This window comes from Giraffa tippelskirchi, chromosome 6, assembly GCF_054371585.1.
Source record: "Giraffa tippelskirchi isolate mGirTip1 chromosome 6, T2T-mGirTip1v1.2.pri, whole genome shotgun sequence".
Taxonomy (NCBI): domain Eukaryota; kingdom Metazoa; phylum Chordata; class Mammalia; order Artiodactyla; family Giraffidae; genus Giraffa; species Giraffa tippelskirchi.
The window spans coordinates 90,738,979-90,757,042 of NC_137280.1; the positions used below are offsets into that span (position 1 = coordinate 90,738,979).

Sequence of the window (18,064 nt, forward strand, 5' to 3'; positions counted from 1 at the left end):
CATGTTTTGTGAGGTTCATTCCTTTCTATGACTTCCCTGGTGGTCAAGTGGTTAAGACACCAAGCTTCCACTGCAGAAGTTCTATCCCTAGTTGGGGAACTAAGATTCTGCATGCTGCATGACACAGTTAAAAAACTGAAAGAAAAAAAAAAAAACCAAAAAATGTCATTTATTTTTATGGCCAAATATTATTTCATTGTATAGTTAACTATATTTTATTTATCCATTCTCCAGTTCCCCAAAGGGAAATTTTGGGTTTTCTCTTTTTGGCTATCATGACACATGTTATGAACACTTGTGTGCAAGTCTTTGGACCGCTTTTGATTTCTCTTGGGGGTCAAGTGGTTTTCTGTTATGACCAACACCATTTTAGGTTCCCACCAGCAATGCGTGTTCTCTGAACTTTGGAAGCTGCATTTCCTAGTTCCCCTTTTCCCTCAAGATCACATTTGTCAATCGAAATTAATTTTTTCTTAATATTTTTAAGATATTTTAATATTTTTGGCCAGGCCTCTCAGCTTGTGGGATCTTAGTTTCCCAACCAGGGACTGAACACGGAATCACTACAGTGAAAGTGCCAAGTCCTAACCACTGGACCATCAGAAAATTCCCAATTTCTTACATATTGAGGATCCAGTGCCCACACTTCAAAGTTCTGCACTTTTTTTTTTAAATAAATAAGCCAATAAGGTGCAGTGCTTTTCGAAAGCACGAGTCTCCTTTCTCCACTTTCTTAATGCAATCTCTGCCTTAAAATAAGGATAAGCCAGCCTGGCTTCTGTTTTTTTTTTTTTTTTGGCTTCTGTTTTTGTATAGTTTTGATGGTACACAGCCACACCTGTTTATTTATGTATTTTCTGTGGCCACTTTTGTGCCACATGGTAGAGCTGAGTAGTTGTAACAGAGATCATCTGGCCCACCAAATCAAAAATATTTACTATCTCCCCATTTACCAAAAAAGTTTGCAGACCCCTGTCTTAAAGTGTAGGTTTAGAAATATACACAAAATACAAAGAGTTAAACTAGTGTGTGTGGCAGGGGACTACCCTGGTGGTCCAGGGGTTAAGACTCTGTGCTCCCAATGCAGGGAGCCTGGGTTTGATCCCTGGTTGGGGAAATAGATCACACATATCACAACAAAGACTTGGCACAGCCAAATAAATAAATTTAAATATACAATTTTAAAAAACCCTACTGTTTTGGAGGGCTGAGAAAGAAATACATCAGACTGGCCCAACCTAGAACAGTAAATCTGTCCTGCAAATTAACCCCCATGGCAACTGCTTTAAGGTGTTTAGAGTCATGTACAAAGCTCTTGATTAGGGCACTGAGAAGGACACTGGCCTATCACGTCATGTGATGTGGGTATGCGTGATGAGGCAATCAGCTTCTAGGCTGTCTGCTCAGGTTATACTGCCAGGCTCAAAGTCATGTTGTTTTTTGAGGGTTTTTTGTTGTTGTTTTTTGCCGCTAGGCAGCTTATGGGATCTTAAGTTCCCCAAATAGGGATAGAACATGTACCTCCTGCAGTAAAGCATGGAGTCCTACCCACTGGAAATTTCCACCAGGGAATTTTTTTTCCCCTGTCAAATTGCTGCTTTTATTATGGAACACAAAAGCATTTTCATTTCCACAGTTTACAGCTTTGTTAATGATGGCCAAAATCAATGTTATTCTTTCTGGGAAGATGGTAATGTTTTATATCCTAATTCGGGTGGTGATTATAGGGGTTTACACACCGATCAAATTTCATCAACCTGTACATTTAAAATGGTGCATTTTACATGCAAGGTAAGTTTTCAGACAGAATTCTAAAATTAAACATCATTCTCCAGAGACAGATTCAAAGAAACAGCTGCCTGCATGAAAAATACATTTAAAGATTTCTTTTCTTGGTCTTGAAAATAGGGGATATAAAATGAACAGAGACGTTTAAAAAACTGTGGTTCAACAATTAGCACAAAATTCCATTTCCTGGAGTTCATCTCCCAACTTTGAACAGAAATTATGTTCGACTTAGCGACTGAACAACAAAACCTGACATCATAAGTAAAAATCAACAATGGATAGGAAAACATTTTAGAAGACATTTTAGAAGGGTATTTTAGGAACATTTTAGAAGATGAGAATCTAAATGTATTCTCATTACTAGTAGAATGTATTCGTGACTACACATTATTGTCCCAGTACAAATCAGCCAAAGACCACCAGGGACAAAACCTATAGTCTGACAAAGTCGGGTTTACCAGCTTGTTACAAAGGAAACGACATACCTGAGGAACCACCGGGTGTCCCACCAAACCACGGAATACACACGGATATTAGAGGACTTGGGGGAAGGAGAGAGTTTGGATGAAATTCAAGTGAAGTAGTATTTTGATAGGCTTAAAAAGTAAAGTGATGCTGTGAGTTAAAATAGATCTAATAGATTTATCAGATGATACTTAGAACTAAACCAAAGTTTTAAAAACCTTAGCTGAAAACCTATGTGCAGGTTCAACTGGTGGCTCAGTGGTGAAGACTCTACCTGCCAATGCAGGAGACGCAGGTTTGATCCCTGGGTCAGGAAGATCCCCTGGAGGAGGAAATGGCAATCCACTCCAGTATTTTTGCCTGGAAAATCCCATGAACAGAGGAGCCTGGAGGGCTACAGTCCTAGGGTGGCAAAGAGTCAGACACGGCTTCATGACTGAGCACACACACATGTAATGTAGCCAAATGGAGTATTTAGCAGGATATCTATGGCCTTAACTGCTTAAATTCAAAAACACAGACTGAAAATTAATGACCTAGATTTCCAGCTTCAAGATAGGACCTAATAAAAGCAAGCCCACATTCTTCACGTTTATATGTTTTCCTCTGCCACTCTGAATTTCCTTGTGCAGTAGTTTAAGCCCCAGCAGGCTTCCCCCATACCAAAGCTATTCACAGAGTTGCTCTCCTGTGGGATCGATGAGCCTTTCTCTGCTTCCACTCCCAGACTTGTCTTCAGTGTGCATCCTCACATGTTTCCTACGTGATGAATGATGACTGGAAAGCTCCCGACAGCCATTGCACTGCTACATCTTCCCTCTTGCATGTAGCCTCTTGTGGGCAGTGGCCTTAGAGCTCCTATGGAAGGCTTTTCTGCAGTCACTGAATGGGTAGGGCTTCTCCCCAGTATGGGTTCTCATGTGCGCCATCAGAAAGAACTTTCTGCTAAAGGTTTTGCCGCAGTGACTGCACTGGTGGCGTTTCTCCCCCCTGTGCACTCTCTTATGCACTGTCAGGTCACTGCTCCTGACAAAGGCCTTCCCACAGTCACTGCATTCATACAGCTTCTCCCAAGTGTGCATCCTCTTGAGTACAGCGAGGCTCGAGGTAGAGCTGAATATCTGCCCACACTGGCTACACTTATACAGTTCCTCTCCAGGATGAGTTCGCGCGTGTGGCCCAAGAGAGGAGTTGCAACTGAAAGCCTTCCCAGACTGAGAACATTTGTAGGTTTTCTCACCGACATGTGATCGCATGTGGCCCCCAAGGAAGGAAGGATAACTAAATGCTTCCCCACATTCTTTACGTTCATCGCGTTTCGTGCCTGTGTAATTCCTCTTAGCAGTCAGGTCAGGATTCCTTCTGATAGCTTTTCCACACAGACTGTGTTCATGGGACTTCTTTCTAGGTTGAGTTGGTGCCTGTAAATGAAGAGATAAGCAGTAACTAAAGGCTTTCTCACTTTCATTACACTCATGGGAATTCTCCCCCATAGGAAGTGTGTGGTGTAAAGAAAACAAACTCCTACCTTAGAAATTGCTACCATTTTCAGAGCACCTGCACTGCTTCTGCCCTGAGTTCAAATTGAGTAGAGAGAATGAAGTGAAAGTGTTTAGTCACTCAGTCAGGTCCAACTCTTTGTGACCTCATGGACTGTAGCCCCAAGAGTCTCCTCTGTCCACGGAATTCTCCAGGCAAGAATACTGGAGTGGGAGCCATTCCCTTCTCCAGGAGACATTCCCAACCCAGGTATTGAACCTGGGTCTCCTGCACTGCAGGTAGATTCTTTACCATCTGAGCCACCAGGTAAATACAGGGAATGTTCTACCATAAGGTTCCATCATGGCTGCATTCATAAGACTTTTTATGTATAGACTTTTTTTTTTCCTGATAGTTACGTAAAACAAAAACTCAATTCTAAGTCATATTTATGGACCTGCTTACTTGTGGGATCTATCTCACTATGAATCACTATTGAAATCAGTTTAGGATATTACCCAAATTCATGGCACCCCAAGACTCTCTCCTGAGACATGACTTATCTTAGGTGATGGCTACTGGCCCCTCGTGTCTCCCCAGGTTGTTGTGCTGTTTGTCTATCTCATGGCAATTTCCTCCTGCAGAGAACCAGTGGTGAGCCCTCATGAGCCTTACCCCTTTCCTGTCAGTAAATGGTTTTTCCCAAACTTTATTCCTCTCAGCTGTGGTCTCTTTGGTTTTAAGCTGAGAATTCTGGTCTGAAATGATCAGAATAAAAAATGTAAATGGTTAGATAAAACAAAACAAAAAACACAGGCCCATGGAGTTTTTCTTTCATATATTGACTCTTCTCAGTCAATGTGACAGGGAAGAATGCACAAGCAGTTAAAGACAGACTTAGGATTTGAGCAAGGTATAGAATTTGACAAGGACACAAACAAGGGGTGAAAATGGCAAGTGACTGGCCAGGGAACAATTTTGTTAAGAATGAGACAACTGCTAATAGTCTAAAAGAGGGCAAGCAAATTTTGAGGACAGTAGGAAAATGAGCAAATAGCACACCTGGGAATGTTCTGGAAAGAGGAAGCAGTACTCAGTACTCTGCAATGGCCTGTATGGGGAACGAACTTAAGAAAGAATGGATATATGTATATGCATAACTAGTTCACTTTGCTGAATACCTAAAACTAACACAGCATTGTAAATCAACTATACTCCAAAAAAAATGAATTTAAAAAAAGAGAAAGCAGGACAGAGCTTATTCTTAGAGCAAAAGTGGTAGAAACAGCAAGGATTATGTTCAAATCTTGTAATAACTTACAGTGGAAAAGAATATAGATATATACATAAATGTTGTTATTGTTTAGTCGCTAAGTCATGTCCAACTATTTGCGACCCCATGGACTATGTAGCCCACCAGGCTCCTCTGTCCATGGGATTTCCCAGGCAAGAATACTGGATTGGGTTGTCATTTCCTTCTCCAGGGGATCTTCCCAACCCAGGGATAGAACTCTACCACTGAGCCCCCAGGGACACCCTATATACATATATATTAATACACATATGGCTGGTGGGCTAAGTCCATGGGTCGCAAAGAGGTGGCCATGATTTAGCAACTAAAACAACAACATATATGTATGACCGAATCACTCTGCTGTACATCTGAAATGTATCCAACATTGTAAATCAGCTATACTTCAATTTAAAAAAAAGTGGGAGAGAAAAGAGAGAAGGGAAGTAGAGGAAGGAGAGCAGAAGTGTCGAGAGGAAATTCACCCCAAGTGGCTGGACACAATTTCTCAGACAAAAATGACCTTTGAGAAACTCTGTAAAGGGGCTCCTTTTCCCCAGGGCTCACCTGCACAGGTGTCTTGGAGAAGTCTCCTCTTCTGGGTTCTCAGCTCCTCCTGGGTGAGCAGGCGGGGCTTGCGGAGATGATACCCTGGCACGTGGGGAAAGACACATGAGGTGGGGGGTGTGCAGGGTCGACACGGAAACTCCGCCCAGAGAAGGGCCAACAGTTTCAGCATGTGTGGCCCCATGAGCAGTAACACAATGATGGTTGTTGTTCAGTCGCTCAGTCATGTCCCACTGTTTATGACCCCATGGATTGTAGCCCATCAGGCTTCTCTGTCCATTGGATTTCCCAGGCAGGAATACTGGGGTGGGTTTCCATTTCCTTCTCCAGGGATCTTCCCAGACCAGGGATCAAGCCTGCATCTCCTGCACTGGCAGGCAGATTCTTCACCACTGAGCCACCTGGGAAGCCCAACATGATAACCCAAGACCCCAAACTCTATCTCACATCATGCTCTCCAGGGATCAGGGATCCTCAGACCCAAGCTCAGAGACACACATAAGGGGCATGAAAGCTTCCAATCATGAAGAAAATCAGGTTGATATAATGAATAAATCTTCACTCTCAAAAGGAAGACAGGAGACTAAGGGCTAGTGACTGCAGCCTAGGCGTTAGCCACCTGCTTCTGTAAGTCGAGTTGTATTGGAACACAGCCCTGCCTATTTGTTTATGTGCCATCTGCAGTGGCTTCGGCACCATAGTGGCAGCATTCAGCAGTTGCAACAGAGACCCAGGGTCCACTGAGCTGAAAATATTTACTCCCTGGCCCCTTAACAAAAAGCGTCCTCACCCCCATTCTACACATTTTTTTTTTTTTTTGGCTATGCTGCAAAGCTTGCAGGAGCTTAGTTCCCCAACCGAGAATCAAACTTATTCCCCTTCCAGAGGGAAAGTGTCGAGCCCTAATCACTGGACTGCCAGCGAAGTCCCTACAATGTCACTTCTTAAGGATGGGCCACATGCTCTTCCCAAGAGCAAGAATAGTTCCTGCAACACAGCAGGTGCTTGAGAAAGGTTTGCAGCAAAAACCTATCAATGGCACTTCCCTGGTGGTACAGTGGATAAGAATCCACCTGCCAATGCATGGGACATGGGTTTGATCCCTGCTCCAGGAAGATTCTACATGCTGAGGGGCAACTAATCCTGTGTGCTACAACTACTGAGTCCTTGCACCCTAGAGCCTGTGCTCTGCAATAAGAGACGCCACCACAATGAGAAGCCTGTGAACTGCAGTGAAGAGTAGCCCCCGCTCACTGAAACTAGAGAAAACCCACACGTAGCAACAAAGACCCAAAAAATAAAATAAATAAATAATTTAAAAAAATAATAAATCTGCTTTAAAAAAAAAAACAACCTATGAATGACATCCTGCCCATTGCGCACATATGGTGGGGTGCTGCTCCAGGACCTTGCTTCAGACATGTAAACTCCCCCATCATTAAACCACTGATAGTTCTGAAAAAAAAAGACAAACAAAATCTACTAACGAAGAGAGGTGGCCAACCACACTCACCCACAGAAGTCAGGTTCCTGTAGTTCTCCAGCATCACGTCTTGGTACAGGATTTTTTGAGCGGGGGCCAGCTGGGCCCATTCCTCCTGGGAGAAGTCCACCGACACTTCCTGGAAGGTCGCTGGTTCCTGAAACATCACAGGCATCCGGGCTCAGCTGAGGCTCATCTCCATCAGTGTCCCAGGAGGCCAGGGCATCAGGAAAATGGAGCCAGATGACTGAGGCTTCGGAAGTTCAGACCAAAAGGTGAACTTGACCTTAGCAGCTCCAAGTAGCCCCATCAATATGTTAATTCTTCAACACACAGTTGAACTCCTCTCTAGCTAGTCTGTGAACCCATACTGCCTAGGTCCCCTCAGACAGGTAACACCCAGCCCTGAGCTCCCCAAGGTCCTGGAAGAATACTTGGTAAATAAATGAGTTAAAGCAACTATACTCCAATAAAAATTATGTTTTAAATAAATAAATGGTAACAAATTTTAATTTTTTTTTAATTTAGATAAATGAATGAGTGATGTTCCCAGGAGTTCCTGAGACAAAGTGGTCTCATACATTTTCTTGGTTTTCTGTCACAGCCCAGAAGTGACTATCCTGAGAAAAGTTCATAAATACTGAGGCAATGCCAGCATTCTCTGGGAAGCTCCTTCACCACCATTAGAGGAAGAGTAGGGACAAGTCCTGGTGGGGTTTGAGGCTCCAGGCCACCCACCCTCAGCAAAGGAGATGCCATGTTGGATGGAGGGGGATTTCCAGTTACCTCTCACCAGGCTGTTGGCAGCTCTGCAGGCATTGCTTCCTCCTCCATGTTCCCCTCCTGGTGACAGGTGGGGTCTTGAGCAGGCACAGCTAGAGGACAAGAGAGATGCCGTGAGAAACAGGCCAAGCCTAGATTCCACTTCACACAAGCCTGGACACTGCTTCACATGACCCTGAATGAAGCAAAGGCAAGCCCACCCACCTGCCTTCAGGCAGGTTTCTTAAAAGGCCAGGGAGGCCCTGTCTCTCTCACAATTAGAAAAGAGGCGTGTGGACCTTGCCGCCCAGGGGAAGTCTAGTAATCTCCTATGACTATTATCGGTAATCAAGTTTCAGAACAGTTTTGCAAGTCGATTGTCCGAGTTTATAAAGCGAAAACAAGGAGGGGAATGCCCTGGTGGTCCAGTGGCTAGGACTCCAGGCTTTTACTGCCAAGGTCCCAGGTTCAATCCCTGGTCAGGGAACTAAGATCCCACAAGCCACTTGGCAAAGGGAAAAAAAAAAGAAAGAAAAAGGAACGAGATGTCCCTGGTAGTCCAGGGGGTAAGACCCTGCACTTCCAGTTCAGGGGGCCAGGGTTCTATCCTTGGTCAGGAACAGCCAAAAAAAGAAAAGGATGGGAGGGAGGGGGGAAGGAAGGAAGCAAGGAGTAATACAATATTATCCCCCAAATATCCAAAACCCTAAAAAGCATTCATCCTGGGGCCCAAGGGCTCCTGGGGCTCCACTCTCACCTCATCCTGGCCTTTGGAAGCCTTGGAGGAAGAGGATCTCAAAATACTGGCCAGGGCACGAACTAGCTCTGGGAGGGGGCTCAAGGGGGAAGAAAGCCCGTGTGGGAGTGGCTGGAGCTTGGTGATTGGAGTGTCTGGGGAGGAAAACTGAAGGAGCAGAGGGACCAGGAGCTGAGTCAGTTCAGTTCAGTCGCTCAGTCGTGTCCAACTCTTTGCAACCCCATGAATTGCAGCACGCCAGGCCTCTCTGTCCATCACCAACTCCCGGAGTCTACCCAAACCCATGTCCATCGAGTCAGTGATGCCATCCAACCATCTCATCCTCTGTCGTCCCCTTCTCCTCCCACCCCCAATCCTACCCAGCATTAGGGTCTTTTCCAATGAGTCAACCCTTCGCACGAGGTGGCCAAAGTATTGGAGTTTCAGCTTCAACATCAGTCCTTCCAATGAACACCCAGGATTGATCTCCTTTAGGATGGATTGATTGGATCTCCTTGCAGTCCAAGGGACTCTCAAGAGTCTTCTCCAACACCACAGTTCAAAAGCATCAATTCTTCGGCGCTCAGCTTTCTTCACCATCCAACTCTCACATCCATACATGACCACTGGAAAAACCATAGCCTTGACTAGACGGAATTTTGTTGGCAAAGTAATGTCTCTGCTTTTAAATATGCTATCTAGGTTGGCCATAACCTTCCTTCCAAGGAGTAAGCGTCTTTTAATTTCATGGCTGCAATCACCATCAACAGTGATTTTGGAGCTGAGTCAAGACCAGGGCAAAGGATGGACTTCCCTGGTGGTCCAGTGGTTAAGAGTCCTCCTGCCAATGCAGGGGACATGGGTTTGATCCCTGGTCCAAGAAAATTCCACAAGCTTCAGGGCAACAAAGCGCATGCTCCACAATAAGAGAAGCCACAGCAATGAGATGCTTATGTAACGTAACTGAGAGTAGCCACCCCCCAACCCCACCACTCGCCTCCAACTAGAGAAAAGCACCCGCAGCAACAGAAACCAAAAGTAAATAAATAATAATAAAAGACCAAGGCAAAGGGACATGTGGATTTATACCCCATGACTAGCTCAGCGGAATAATTTGGCACCAAGAGAGTTCTGTCCCTATTTTTATTTTTTAAAGAGCATATTGACTGCTGTTCACAGGACAGAACTGGGGAGGGCAGAAATAGAAGCAGTGGGCTGGTAAGCAGCAGTGGCAGGGCCCAGAACGCCTTGGAAGAGGCCAGGAGCAGCAGAGACTATTCTAAGTCATTAGTATGGTATACGTATCAGAGGAAACACCAAAGGATTTGCTAGGGAATTCAACTGGAGTGGAAGGGGGGCTGGGGGAGACCCTTAGACAATGGGAGAAGGTAAAGAAACCAAGGAAGGATCACTGGATCCTTTATATTCACAGTGTTGAACTTTTGGAGGTGAGGAAGGGAGGAAGGCACAGCTTGCAGGACCTTAGTTCCCTGATCAGGGATTGAACCTGGGCCCCAGCAGTGAAAGCACTGAGTCCTAACCACTGGACAACCAGAGAATTCCCAACAACTGAACTTTATACCTGAGCCCTGTGGTCCTAGAAAACAGTGATGGGTAAGAACCGCCCCTCCAGCCCTTTGTGCCCTGCAGTGAAACACCTTTCCCCACACAACTCAGGTAAGACCCAAGGATGACCCTTCTGTTTACCTAGGACAAGGCCAGGCAGACACTATCCGAATTCCCAATATCTGTCTTGTGAATGAGTAGCTGAACTCTCTGTCCCCCTTGAACAGCCTGGACAAAACTTCACCAAGCTTCAATCAGGCTTCTCCCCACCCCCCAACCCCCAACTCTCCTGGGTCATTGAACTTTGACCCACCCATGAACCTGGAAACCAGCTGTCCACCCTGACAAACTTCCCTACCACCCCACCAGTCATCCCACTTCTCAGTCTTGTTTATTCTTTCCTATCAAACAAAGCCTGACCTGGGATTTCCCTGGCAGCCCTGTGGTTAAGACTCCAGGCTTCCAACGCAGGGGTCACAAGTTCAATCCCTGCTTGGGGAACGAATATCCCACATGCTGCATTGTGCAGCCAAAAAGAAAAAAAAAGCCTGACCCTAGGATGGGAGGTTTCAGCCTACAGCAAGTCTCTCCTTACAATATTAGTACACTGGCTAAGAGATGATCACTACTTGAGAGGGAAAGATGGAGGAGAAGCAAGTTTGTTCAAGGTGAGGTTTGGCAGAGGCAAAAATATATGTATTTTGTATAACATGTGAAAATTAATATGTATATGTCACATATACTTTACACACACATATGTATAGTGTACTTTACAGATTTAACAAATGGCATATTTTCCCATCAAATTTAAAAGGGTTATCCTAGGTGGTGCAGTGGTAAAGAATCCAGAGATGCAAGAGACTTGGGTTCAATCTCTGGGTTGGGAAGATCCCCTGGAGAAGGTAATGGCAACCCACTCTAAGATTCTTGCCTGAAGAATCCCATGGACAGGGGAGCCTGGCAGGCTACAGTCCATGGGGTCGCAGAGTCAGACACGACTGAGCATACACACCACACATAACACCCCAGAAAGCTCAGGCACTAGTGGACTTGGGAGGACAGAGGGTGAGGGTCGTCTATTCATTCTGACTATGCTCTTCCCATTCCTTGGCCAAAGAGGAGGGGGCTGTTGTCAGCTGGAGGTTTCAGGAAGGTAAAGGAAATTTCCTCTTAGGGAAGGGCCACCCCTACAAGGCAGACTCCCTTGGAGAGAGGCTTGATACAGCAGAGGGTTTTTTTTTTTTTGCAAGCGGGATATCAAGGCCTGTTCTTAGGCTTGTGGGAGTGACAGGAGCTGGGGGGAATAATTTCAAAATGTGGTGGACCAGCAGGCTGAGAGAGGGCTTCAGGGGATGTCTCTTTGGGGGGAGGGCGGTTAGAGGGGCCTACGCTGGCTGTAAGTTGCAGCATGTGGGGTCTAGTTCCCCGACCAGGGATCAAACCCTGACTCCCTGCGTTGGAAGCATGGAGTCTTAGCCACTGGACCACCAGGGAAGTGCCCCAGGGATGTCTTATCTGGGCTCAAGGTTCAAGCAGCCACCTGCCCTCAGTACCCAGTAGAAAAAATTGTCTTTGCCACAGATGACAAAGATGACCAGGGGCCCATGGCAGTTGGGACTAGGCTGGGGATAATTCAAATTTATGTGTATAAAAATTTTAAATATCCCCATGCCTTCAACTAGCAACTTGCAGGATAGTAGCTAAGAGAAACCTTGGCACCTGTGCAGGTATAGACAGATAAATAGATGTATGTGTGTATTCAAGCTTGTTTACTATTGTGCAACTGTTTATAATGGGTAAAAACTGGAACTAAGCAAAATATCCGTTAGAGTATAGCAAGGGGCTAAAGAATGACCAGATATTTGTATGTGGGATACGATTATGGCTTTTAAAACCAAAAAACTTGACATAGATCTTGAAGTATTAAATACATTCACATAATCTGTAAAATATGTGTATGCTCAGTGGCTCAGCTGTGTCCAATTCCTTGCAACCCCAAGGACTGTCGCCCACCAGGCTCCTCTGTCCATGGGATTCTCCAGGCAAGAATACTCGAGTGGGTTGCCATTTCCTACTCTAAGGGATCTTCCCGAACAAGTGATCAAACCCCAGTCTCTTGCATTGCAAACCTGCAACTCCTGCACTGCAGGTGTATTCTTTACCACTGCGCCATCTGGGAAGCTTATAAAATATATGTGTGTGTTAAAAATGACTGTGAGGAAAAGGCCTTCAATGAATACTTCTCCAAAGAAAATACATAAATGGCCAATAAGCACACAAAAACATGCTTGACATCACTAATCATTAGGGAAATGCAAACATGAATCATATTGAGGGACTTTCCTGGCAGTCTGGTGGTTAAGACTCCATGCTTCCAAGGGGCATGGGTTGGATCCCAGGTCAGGGAACTCAGATCCCACAGGCTCAGGCTGGTGGGGCAAAAAATAAATAAATAAATAACGAGATATCACTTTATACCCAGTAGGATGGCTCTTAACAACAACAACAAAAAAACTAACAATGATTGGAGAGGATGTGGAGAAACTGGAACACTTATGCATCGCTGGTGGGAATGTGAAATGTGCAGCTACTGTTGAAAAGTTTGACAGTTCCTCAAAAATCGAATCACAGCTCTACCTTAACACAGGCCCAGCAATTCGAGTTTTTCCATTCTTTTGGATGTGTATACCCAGCAATAGTATACACACCCAAAGGAACTGAAAACAGAGACTCAAACAGATATGTGCACATGAATATTCATAGCTGCATCATTCACAATAGAGGAAAGGTAGAAGAAGTCCCCATGTCCATCAACAGATGAATGGATAAGCAACATGTGTATACTTACAAGGGAGTATTATTAGCCTTGTGTTAGTCGCTCAGTCGTGTCCAACTCTTTGTGACCCCATGGACTGTAGCCTGCCAGGCTTCTCTGTCCATGGAATATGAAAAGTAAAAGTCACTCAGTCATGTCCAACTCTTCGCAACCCCATGGATTACAGTCCATGGAATTCTCTAGGCCAGAATACTGGAGTACTTCCTCCTCCAGGGGATCTTCCCAACCCAGGGACTGAACCCAGGTCTCCCACATTGCAGGCGGATTCTACAAGAGAAGCCCAACAATACTGGAGTGAGTAGCCTATCCCTTCTCCAGTGGATCTTCCCTACCCAGGAATTGAACTGGGGTCTCCTGCATTGCAGGTGGATTCTTTACCAACCGAGCTATCAAGGAAGCCATCCAGCCTTATAAAGGAATGAAATTCTGACACATGCTACAACATGGAAGAATTTTGAAAATATTATGTTAAGTGAAATAAGCTGGACACAAAAGGACAGATACCATATGGTCCCACTTATCTGAGGTACATAGGTAAGAGTCAACTTCACAGAGAAAGAAAAGAGAACAGAGAGTGCCAGGATCTGGAAGTTAGGGTTCTGGGGAGTTACTGTTTAATGGGTACTGTTTCCATTTGGGAAAATGAAACAGTTCTGGAGATGGATGGTGGTGCTGACTGCACAACAATGTGAATATACTTAATGCTACTGAAAAGTACCCTCAAAAAAGGTTAAAAACTGGGATTTCCCTGCTGGTCCAGTGATTAACACTTCACCTTCCAATGCAGGGGGTGAGGGCTGGATCCCTGCATGGGAGCTAATAAGATCCCATATGCCTTGGGGCCAAAAAACCAAAAGACAGAAGCAATATTGTAACAAATTCAATAAAGACTTTTTAAAAAATGGTTTACATAAAAAAAAAATTAAAAGTTAAAAGGAAAATTTTAGGTTATATATCATTTACTACAATTTGTAAAAAAAAAAAAAAACCACAAAGGCCTACTGAGATAGGTAAAACTGGGACCCTCTGAAGAAGAGCACAACACTGTTTCATGGGCATTTGGCAGGGGAAACATGAAGGGAAATGTTGATATTTTTACTCTAGTTCCCCGAATTACTTTAATTTTTTCATATTCATTTTATTTCAATAATATAAATATTCTTTCCACTATTCCTACTTTATGGAAGTTGTGAAAAGGGAAAGTGTTAGTCCCTCAGTTGTGTCCAACTCTTTGCGACCCCATGGACTGTAGCCTACCAGGCTCCTCTGTCCATGGAATTCTCCAGGCAGGAATACTGGAGTGGGTTGCCATTCCCTCCTCCAGGGGATCTTCCCAATCCAGGGATCAAACCCACATGTCCTGCATTGCAGGTGGATTCTTTACCGTCTGAGCCACCAGGCAAGCTTAGCTGAAATAAAATGTGTTTTGACTAATTGTTTAAAGAAAATAACACTAGAGACTTTCCTGGTGGTCCAGTGGCTAAGACTCGGTGTTCCCAATGCAGGCAGCCTGAATTCCGTTCCTGGTCGGGGGAATAGATCCCGCATGCTGCAACTAAGACCTGGTGCAGCCAAATAACACATAAATAAACTATTAAAAATAAATAAATAGATTTTCATATTTATTTTTAAAAAATTAAAAAAATAAAATAACACTACCATGCAAAATGACGTTTCAACTCGGCATAGAACAAAAGATATATGGCATGTAACATTTTCATTTTGTTTGTTTTAAACTACAATATTTACTTTGAAAAGCACAGCACTGTTTGTTTTAGAAATATTCACTTCCCTTTCTACATATACCCAAAATGATTCCTTCTCACCTCTCTCTACAGTTAGAACTCTTATCCAGAAAGTAGCAGGCATGAGATTGCAGCCACAAACAACTATAGACGGAAGATAACTAAAGCATTAAAAATTGCATAAGGACAAATGGCAACCTCTACCCCAATTCCATGCTGAATTCTCTTCTGCTCAACCCCTTTCATGAGTATGAATGTACCCTTAGCTTAAAACTACCCCAATTTTGCTGTTCAAGGAGTCAATGCTTTGGGAAAGATCCCAGTGTCCTCCTTACCTGCTGCAAGTAATAAATTCTTACCTCTCCTGCTCTTTGGCTTGGTTATGTCATTAGGCTAGACGCCCACCAAGAGGTGAACCCACATTTCAGGTAACACTGCCTCCTTTTCTCATCACTCTGCCCTTCCAGGTCAGGTCTCTCATTCCTTCATTCAAGCAATACACCAGGCTGTGTCCTGCTTCTGGGATTCTGAACTTTCTTCCACCTCTCAGGCCCTCTTCTTCCACAGCTTCTGCCCAGCTCTGTCCTACTTATCTCTCAGTTCTTAAATATCAGTGCCTCCTAATATCAAGCCTCCTTCTCTGCTTGTCCATGTAATTAAGCTCATCTGTCCGTTATAGGCCCACATATCAGTTTCACATCTGCTTCTCCTCTAAATAGCCTACTCGGTGGAGACAGCGCTGTGCAATTTTTATTTTTCTGGTGCCCATGCATTGACTTAGGTTTGGCTCACACTCAGCACCCAGTGAGTTTTGTTGAGTGCCCTAGACAATGTTCAGCTATAGCTAGACTGAGAAGGTACACACATGCAATAATAGACACAGTACAAATATTAACACTGGAATTAATTTAAATGTCTCTCCACAATATAAATCACTCGTGTTATTTAAGAAAAGGTAAGGCAGGCAATGGGGTCGCAGAGTCAGACACAACTTAGCGACTGAACAAGATGTGAGTATTTTCAGAAACAAAGAACCCATGTTGCTGAATTTCCTCCAGAATCATTTTTTCCTCCAATTTCTCGCCCATGAGTTTTTAACTTCATTGGAAAAAAAAAATCTCACTTGGTCAAAACACATCTCGTTTAAGGCTACTAAATTCGATTTTCTTCTACTACTATTAAGAAAGCTGCTTCCTCCCTTTTACTGAAGAATCCTTTTGTTTTAATGAAATACAATCCCATGTATTTCATTTTGGATTCTTGTCACGCTTTCACTACAAATATACAACACCAAAATCCCTTTTAATAATATCAGTATTAAGAGATCTCTGTATTTTTAAACTCAGCGGCGATCACAGCCACTGGAGGAAAGTTGGAACTGACTCGGGATGTAAAGAGCTGAATAATCTTACTCTAATTTTAAGACCTGTTATTTACGTTTTCACTTCTCCTCCTTCGTTTTCTTTATTACAGTTGCTTATTTACACTCACCCTAGAATCCTGAAATTATTTTCCCAAACGAATTTGTCAAACATATATAAAAATTGAAAAAAAGTTTATCTTTACCTCACCTCAATGCCGCTCACGAAAGCAAAAGTCTCTTGTACAAGTAAAATTCTCTTGTACAAGGAAGGCACCTTCTTGATTAAATTTCACGGGCACAAAAAAAAAATTTTTTCACCGGCTCCTCTCGCTGGAAAAACGGACGAAACGGCCAGATCACGAGAACCCAAGGACACGAGGACGGAAGGTCAATGCCAGCTGGATTCACAGTCGCTCGAATCCCCGCCTCTGGCGGCATAAGACCACACCCTCTTTCAGATCCCGCCTCTTGAAGGTCCACGGCCCTCCCCCTATGCCCCGCCTCCCAGAATTCCACATCCACGCCGAGACCCCGCCCCTTGGATCCTACGCCCCTGCTCCCGCCTAGACCCCGCCCCTAGAGGCTCATCTTCCCGCCCTTCTCAAGACCCAGCTCAGGGAGCACAGTAACCTCCCTCCCGAGCCCCATCTCCAGGCTCTTACCAAGACTCCACCCCACAAGCACCTTCTCCTCGCACTCGCCGAGTACCCGTCCCCCAAGAGGCGGGGCCGCACTCGGACCTGCTCCTCGGTGCTGGAGGCAGATCGCTAGGAAAACAGTGGCGCGGTTTCGATAAGGATGGCCGCTCTAGGGACGCCCACTCCATTTCCTTAGAAGAGGGAAGACTCGGGGGCCGACCTAGTAGCACCTGAGGCGGAGAGAGCGGCGACCACAGCGTCTTCTAGCCTCGGGGCCGAGGAGTCCCAGTATCCTCTCACTGGAGCCGTTGGGCCCCGCGGGGCAGGCTCCAAAAGGGATCTTGGGGGCGGGGCCAGGCGGGAGGCTCGGGCTGGGCGGGGGACCAGGGCCACTGAAGTCGGTTGGACCTGTCCTCGCGTATAGCTGGGAGCCGCCAGGCTGTGGGAGTCTCTGAGAATGCTTTTCTCCCAGCTTTAGCAACTCCTTAGTACCTCCTTTCACAAAGAGATACTAAGTGTGCCGGTGATTTGTTATGCAGCAGTGGATAACTAATACAACCCTCTTCAGATTTTTATTTCTATTATTATCTTTGAACATGTGTGTTAAGTAACCTCAGTAGTGTCCGATTCGTTGCGACCCTATGGACTGTAGCCCGTCAGGCTCCTCTCTCCATGAGATTCTCTAGGCAAGAATACTGGAGTGGATTGCCATGCCCGCCGCCAGAGGATCTTCCCCACTCAGGGATCGAACCCTCAACTCTTAAGTCTCCTGCGTTGGCAGCTGGTTTCTTTACTACTAGCGCCACCTGGGAAGAACTGTCTTCTATTAATCTTGAGACTTGTTCAGTCGCTCAGTCGTATCTGACTCTTTGCCACCCCATGGACTGGCAGCACGCCAGGCTTCCCTTTCCTTCACTATCTCACTGGAGTTTGCCCAAGTTCAAGTCCACTGAAGTGGTGATGCCATCCATCCATCTCATCCTCTGTTGTCCCCTTCTCCTCCTGCCCTCAATGTTTCCCAGTATCGGAGTCTTTTCCAATGAGTTAGCTCTTTGTATCAGGTGGTCAAAATACTGGAGCTTCAGCAATCAGTCCTTCCCATGAATATTCAGGGATGATTTCCTTTAGGATTGACTGGTTTAATCGCCTTGCTGTCCAAGGGACTCTCAAGAGTCTTCTCCAGCACCACAGTTCAAAAGCATCAATTCTTCAGTGCTCAGCCTTCTTTATGGTCCACCTGTCACATCTGTACCATATCTTTGATGATACCTTTGTAGGCAAAGTGACGTTTCTGCTTTTTACACTATCTAGGTTCATCATAGCTTTTCTTTCAAGGAGCAAGTGT

The 18,064-nt window shown here is 44.9% G+C and overlaps 1 protein-coding gene across 15 annotated transcripts; it reads right to left on the minus strand.

The window, feature by feature from the left end:
* Window positions 1-256: 256 nt before the first annotated feature.
* LOC145509459 (uncharacterized) lies at window positions 257-17,026 on the minus strand. 15 transcript variants are annotated; one of them, XM_081498122.1, is made up of 10 exons: window positions 16,940-17,026; window positions 16,744-16,848; window positions 16,290-16,509; window positions 12,986-13,069; window positions 8,952-9,197; window positions 7,860-7,948; window positions 7,104-7,230; window positions 5,591-5,674; window positions 4,408-4,490; window positions 257-3,674 (listed from the first exon to the last, which is right to left on the minus strand). In XM_081498122.1, the coding sequence occupies exons 7-10, from the start codon at window positions 7,135-7,137 to the stop codon at window positions 3,060-3,062; spliced, it is 816 nt and encodes a 271-aa protein (XP_081354248.1). In that variant the 5' UTR covers window positions 7,138-7,230; window positions 7,860-7,948; window positions 8,952-9,197; window positions 12,986-13,069; window positions 16,290-16,509; window positions 16,744-16,848; window positions 16,940-17,026; the 3' UTR covers window positions 257-3,059. The 15 variants fall into 15 exon arrangements, with proteins under 15 accessions (XP_081354248.1, XP_081354247.1, XP_081354249.1 ...); XM_081498121.1 differs by adding an exon at window positions 12,477-12,566 and having other exon boundaries at window positions 16,285-16,509; window positions 16,744-17,026; XM_081498123.1 differs by lacking the exon at window positions 12,986-13,069 and having other exon boundaries at window positions 16,285-16,509; window positions 16,950-17,026.
* Between the last annotated feature and the right edge of the window lie 1,038 nt (window positions 17,027-18,064).

Bases quoted from the DNA above. Each gene is read 5' to 3' on its own strand.
- LOC145509459 (XM_081498113.1), bottom strand. From the start codon at position 7,137: ATGCTGGAGAACTACAGGAACCTGACTTCTGTGG. The intron at 5,675-7,103 runs GTGAGTGTGGTT...CCCACGTGCCAG, and splicing joins CAGGAACCTGACTTCTGTGG to GGTATCATCTCCGCAAGCCC. The intron at 4,491-5,590 runs GTGAGCCCTGGG...TGATCATTTCAG, and splicing joins TCTCCAAGACACCTGTGCAG to ACCAGAATTCTCAGCTTAAA.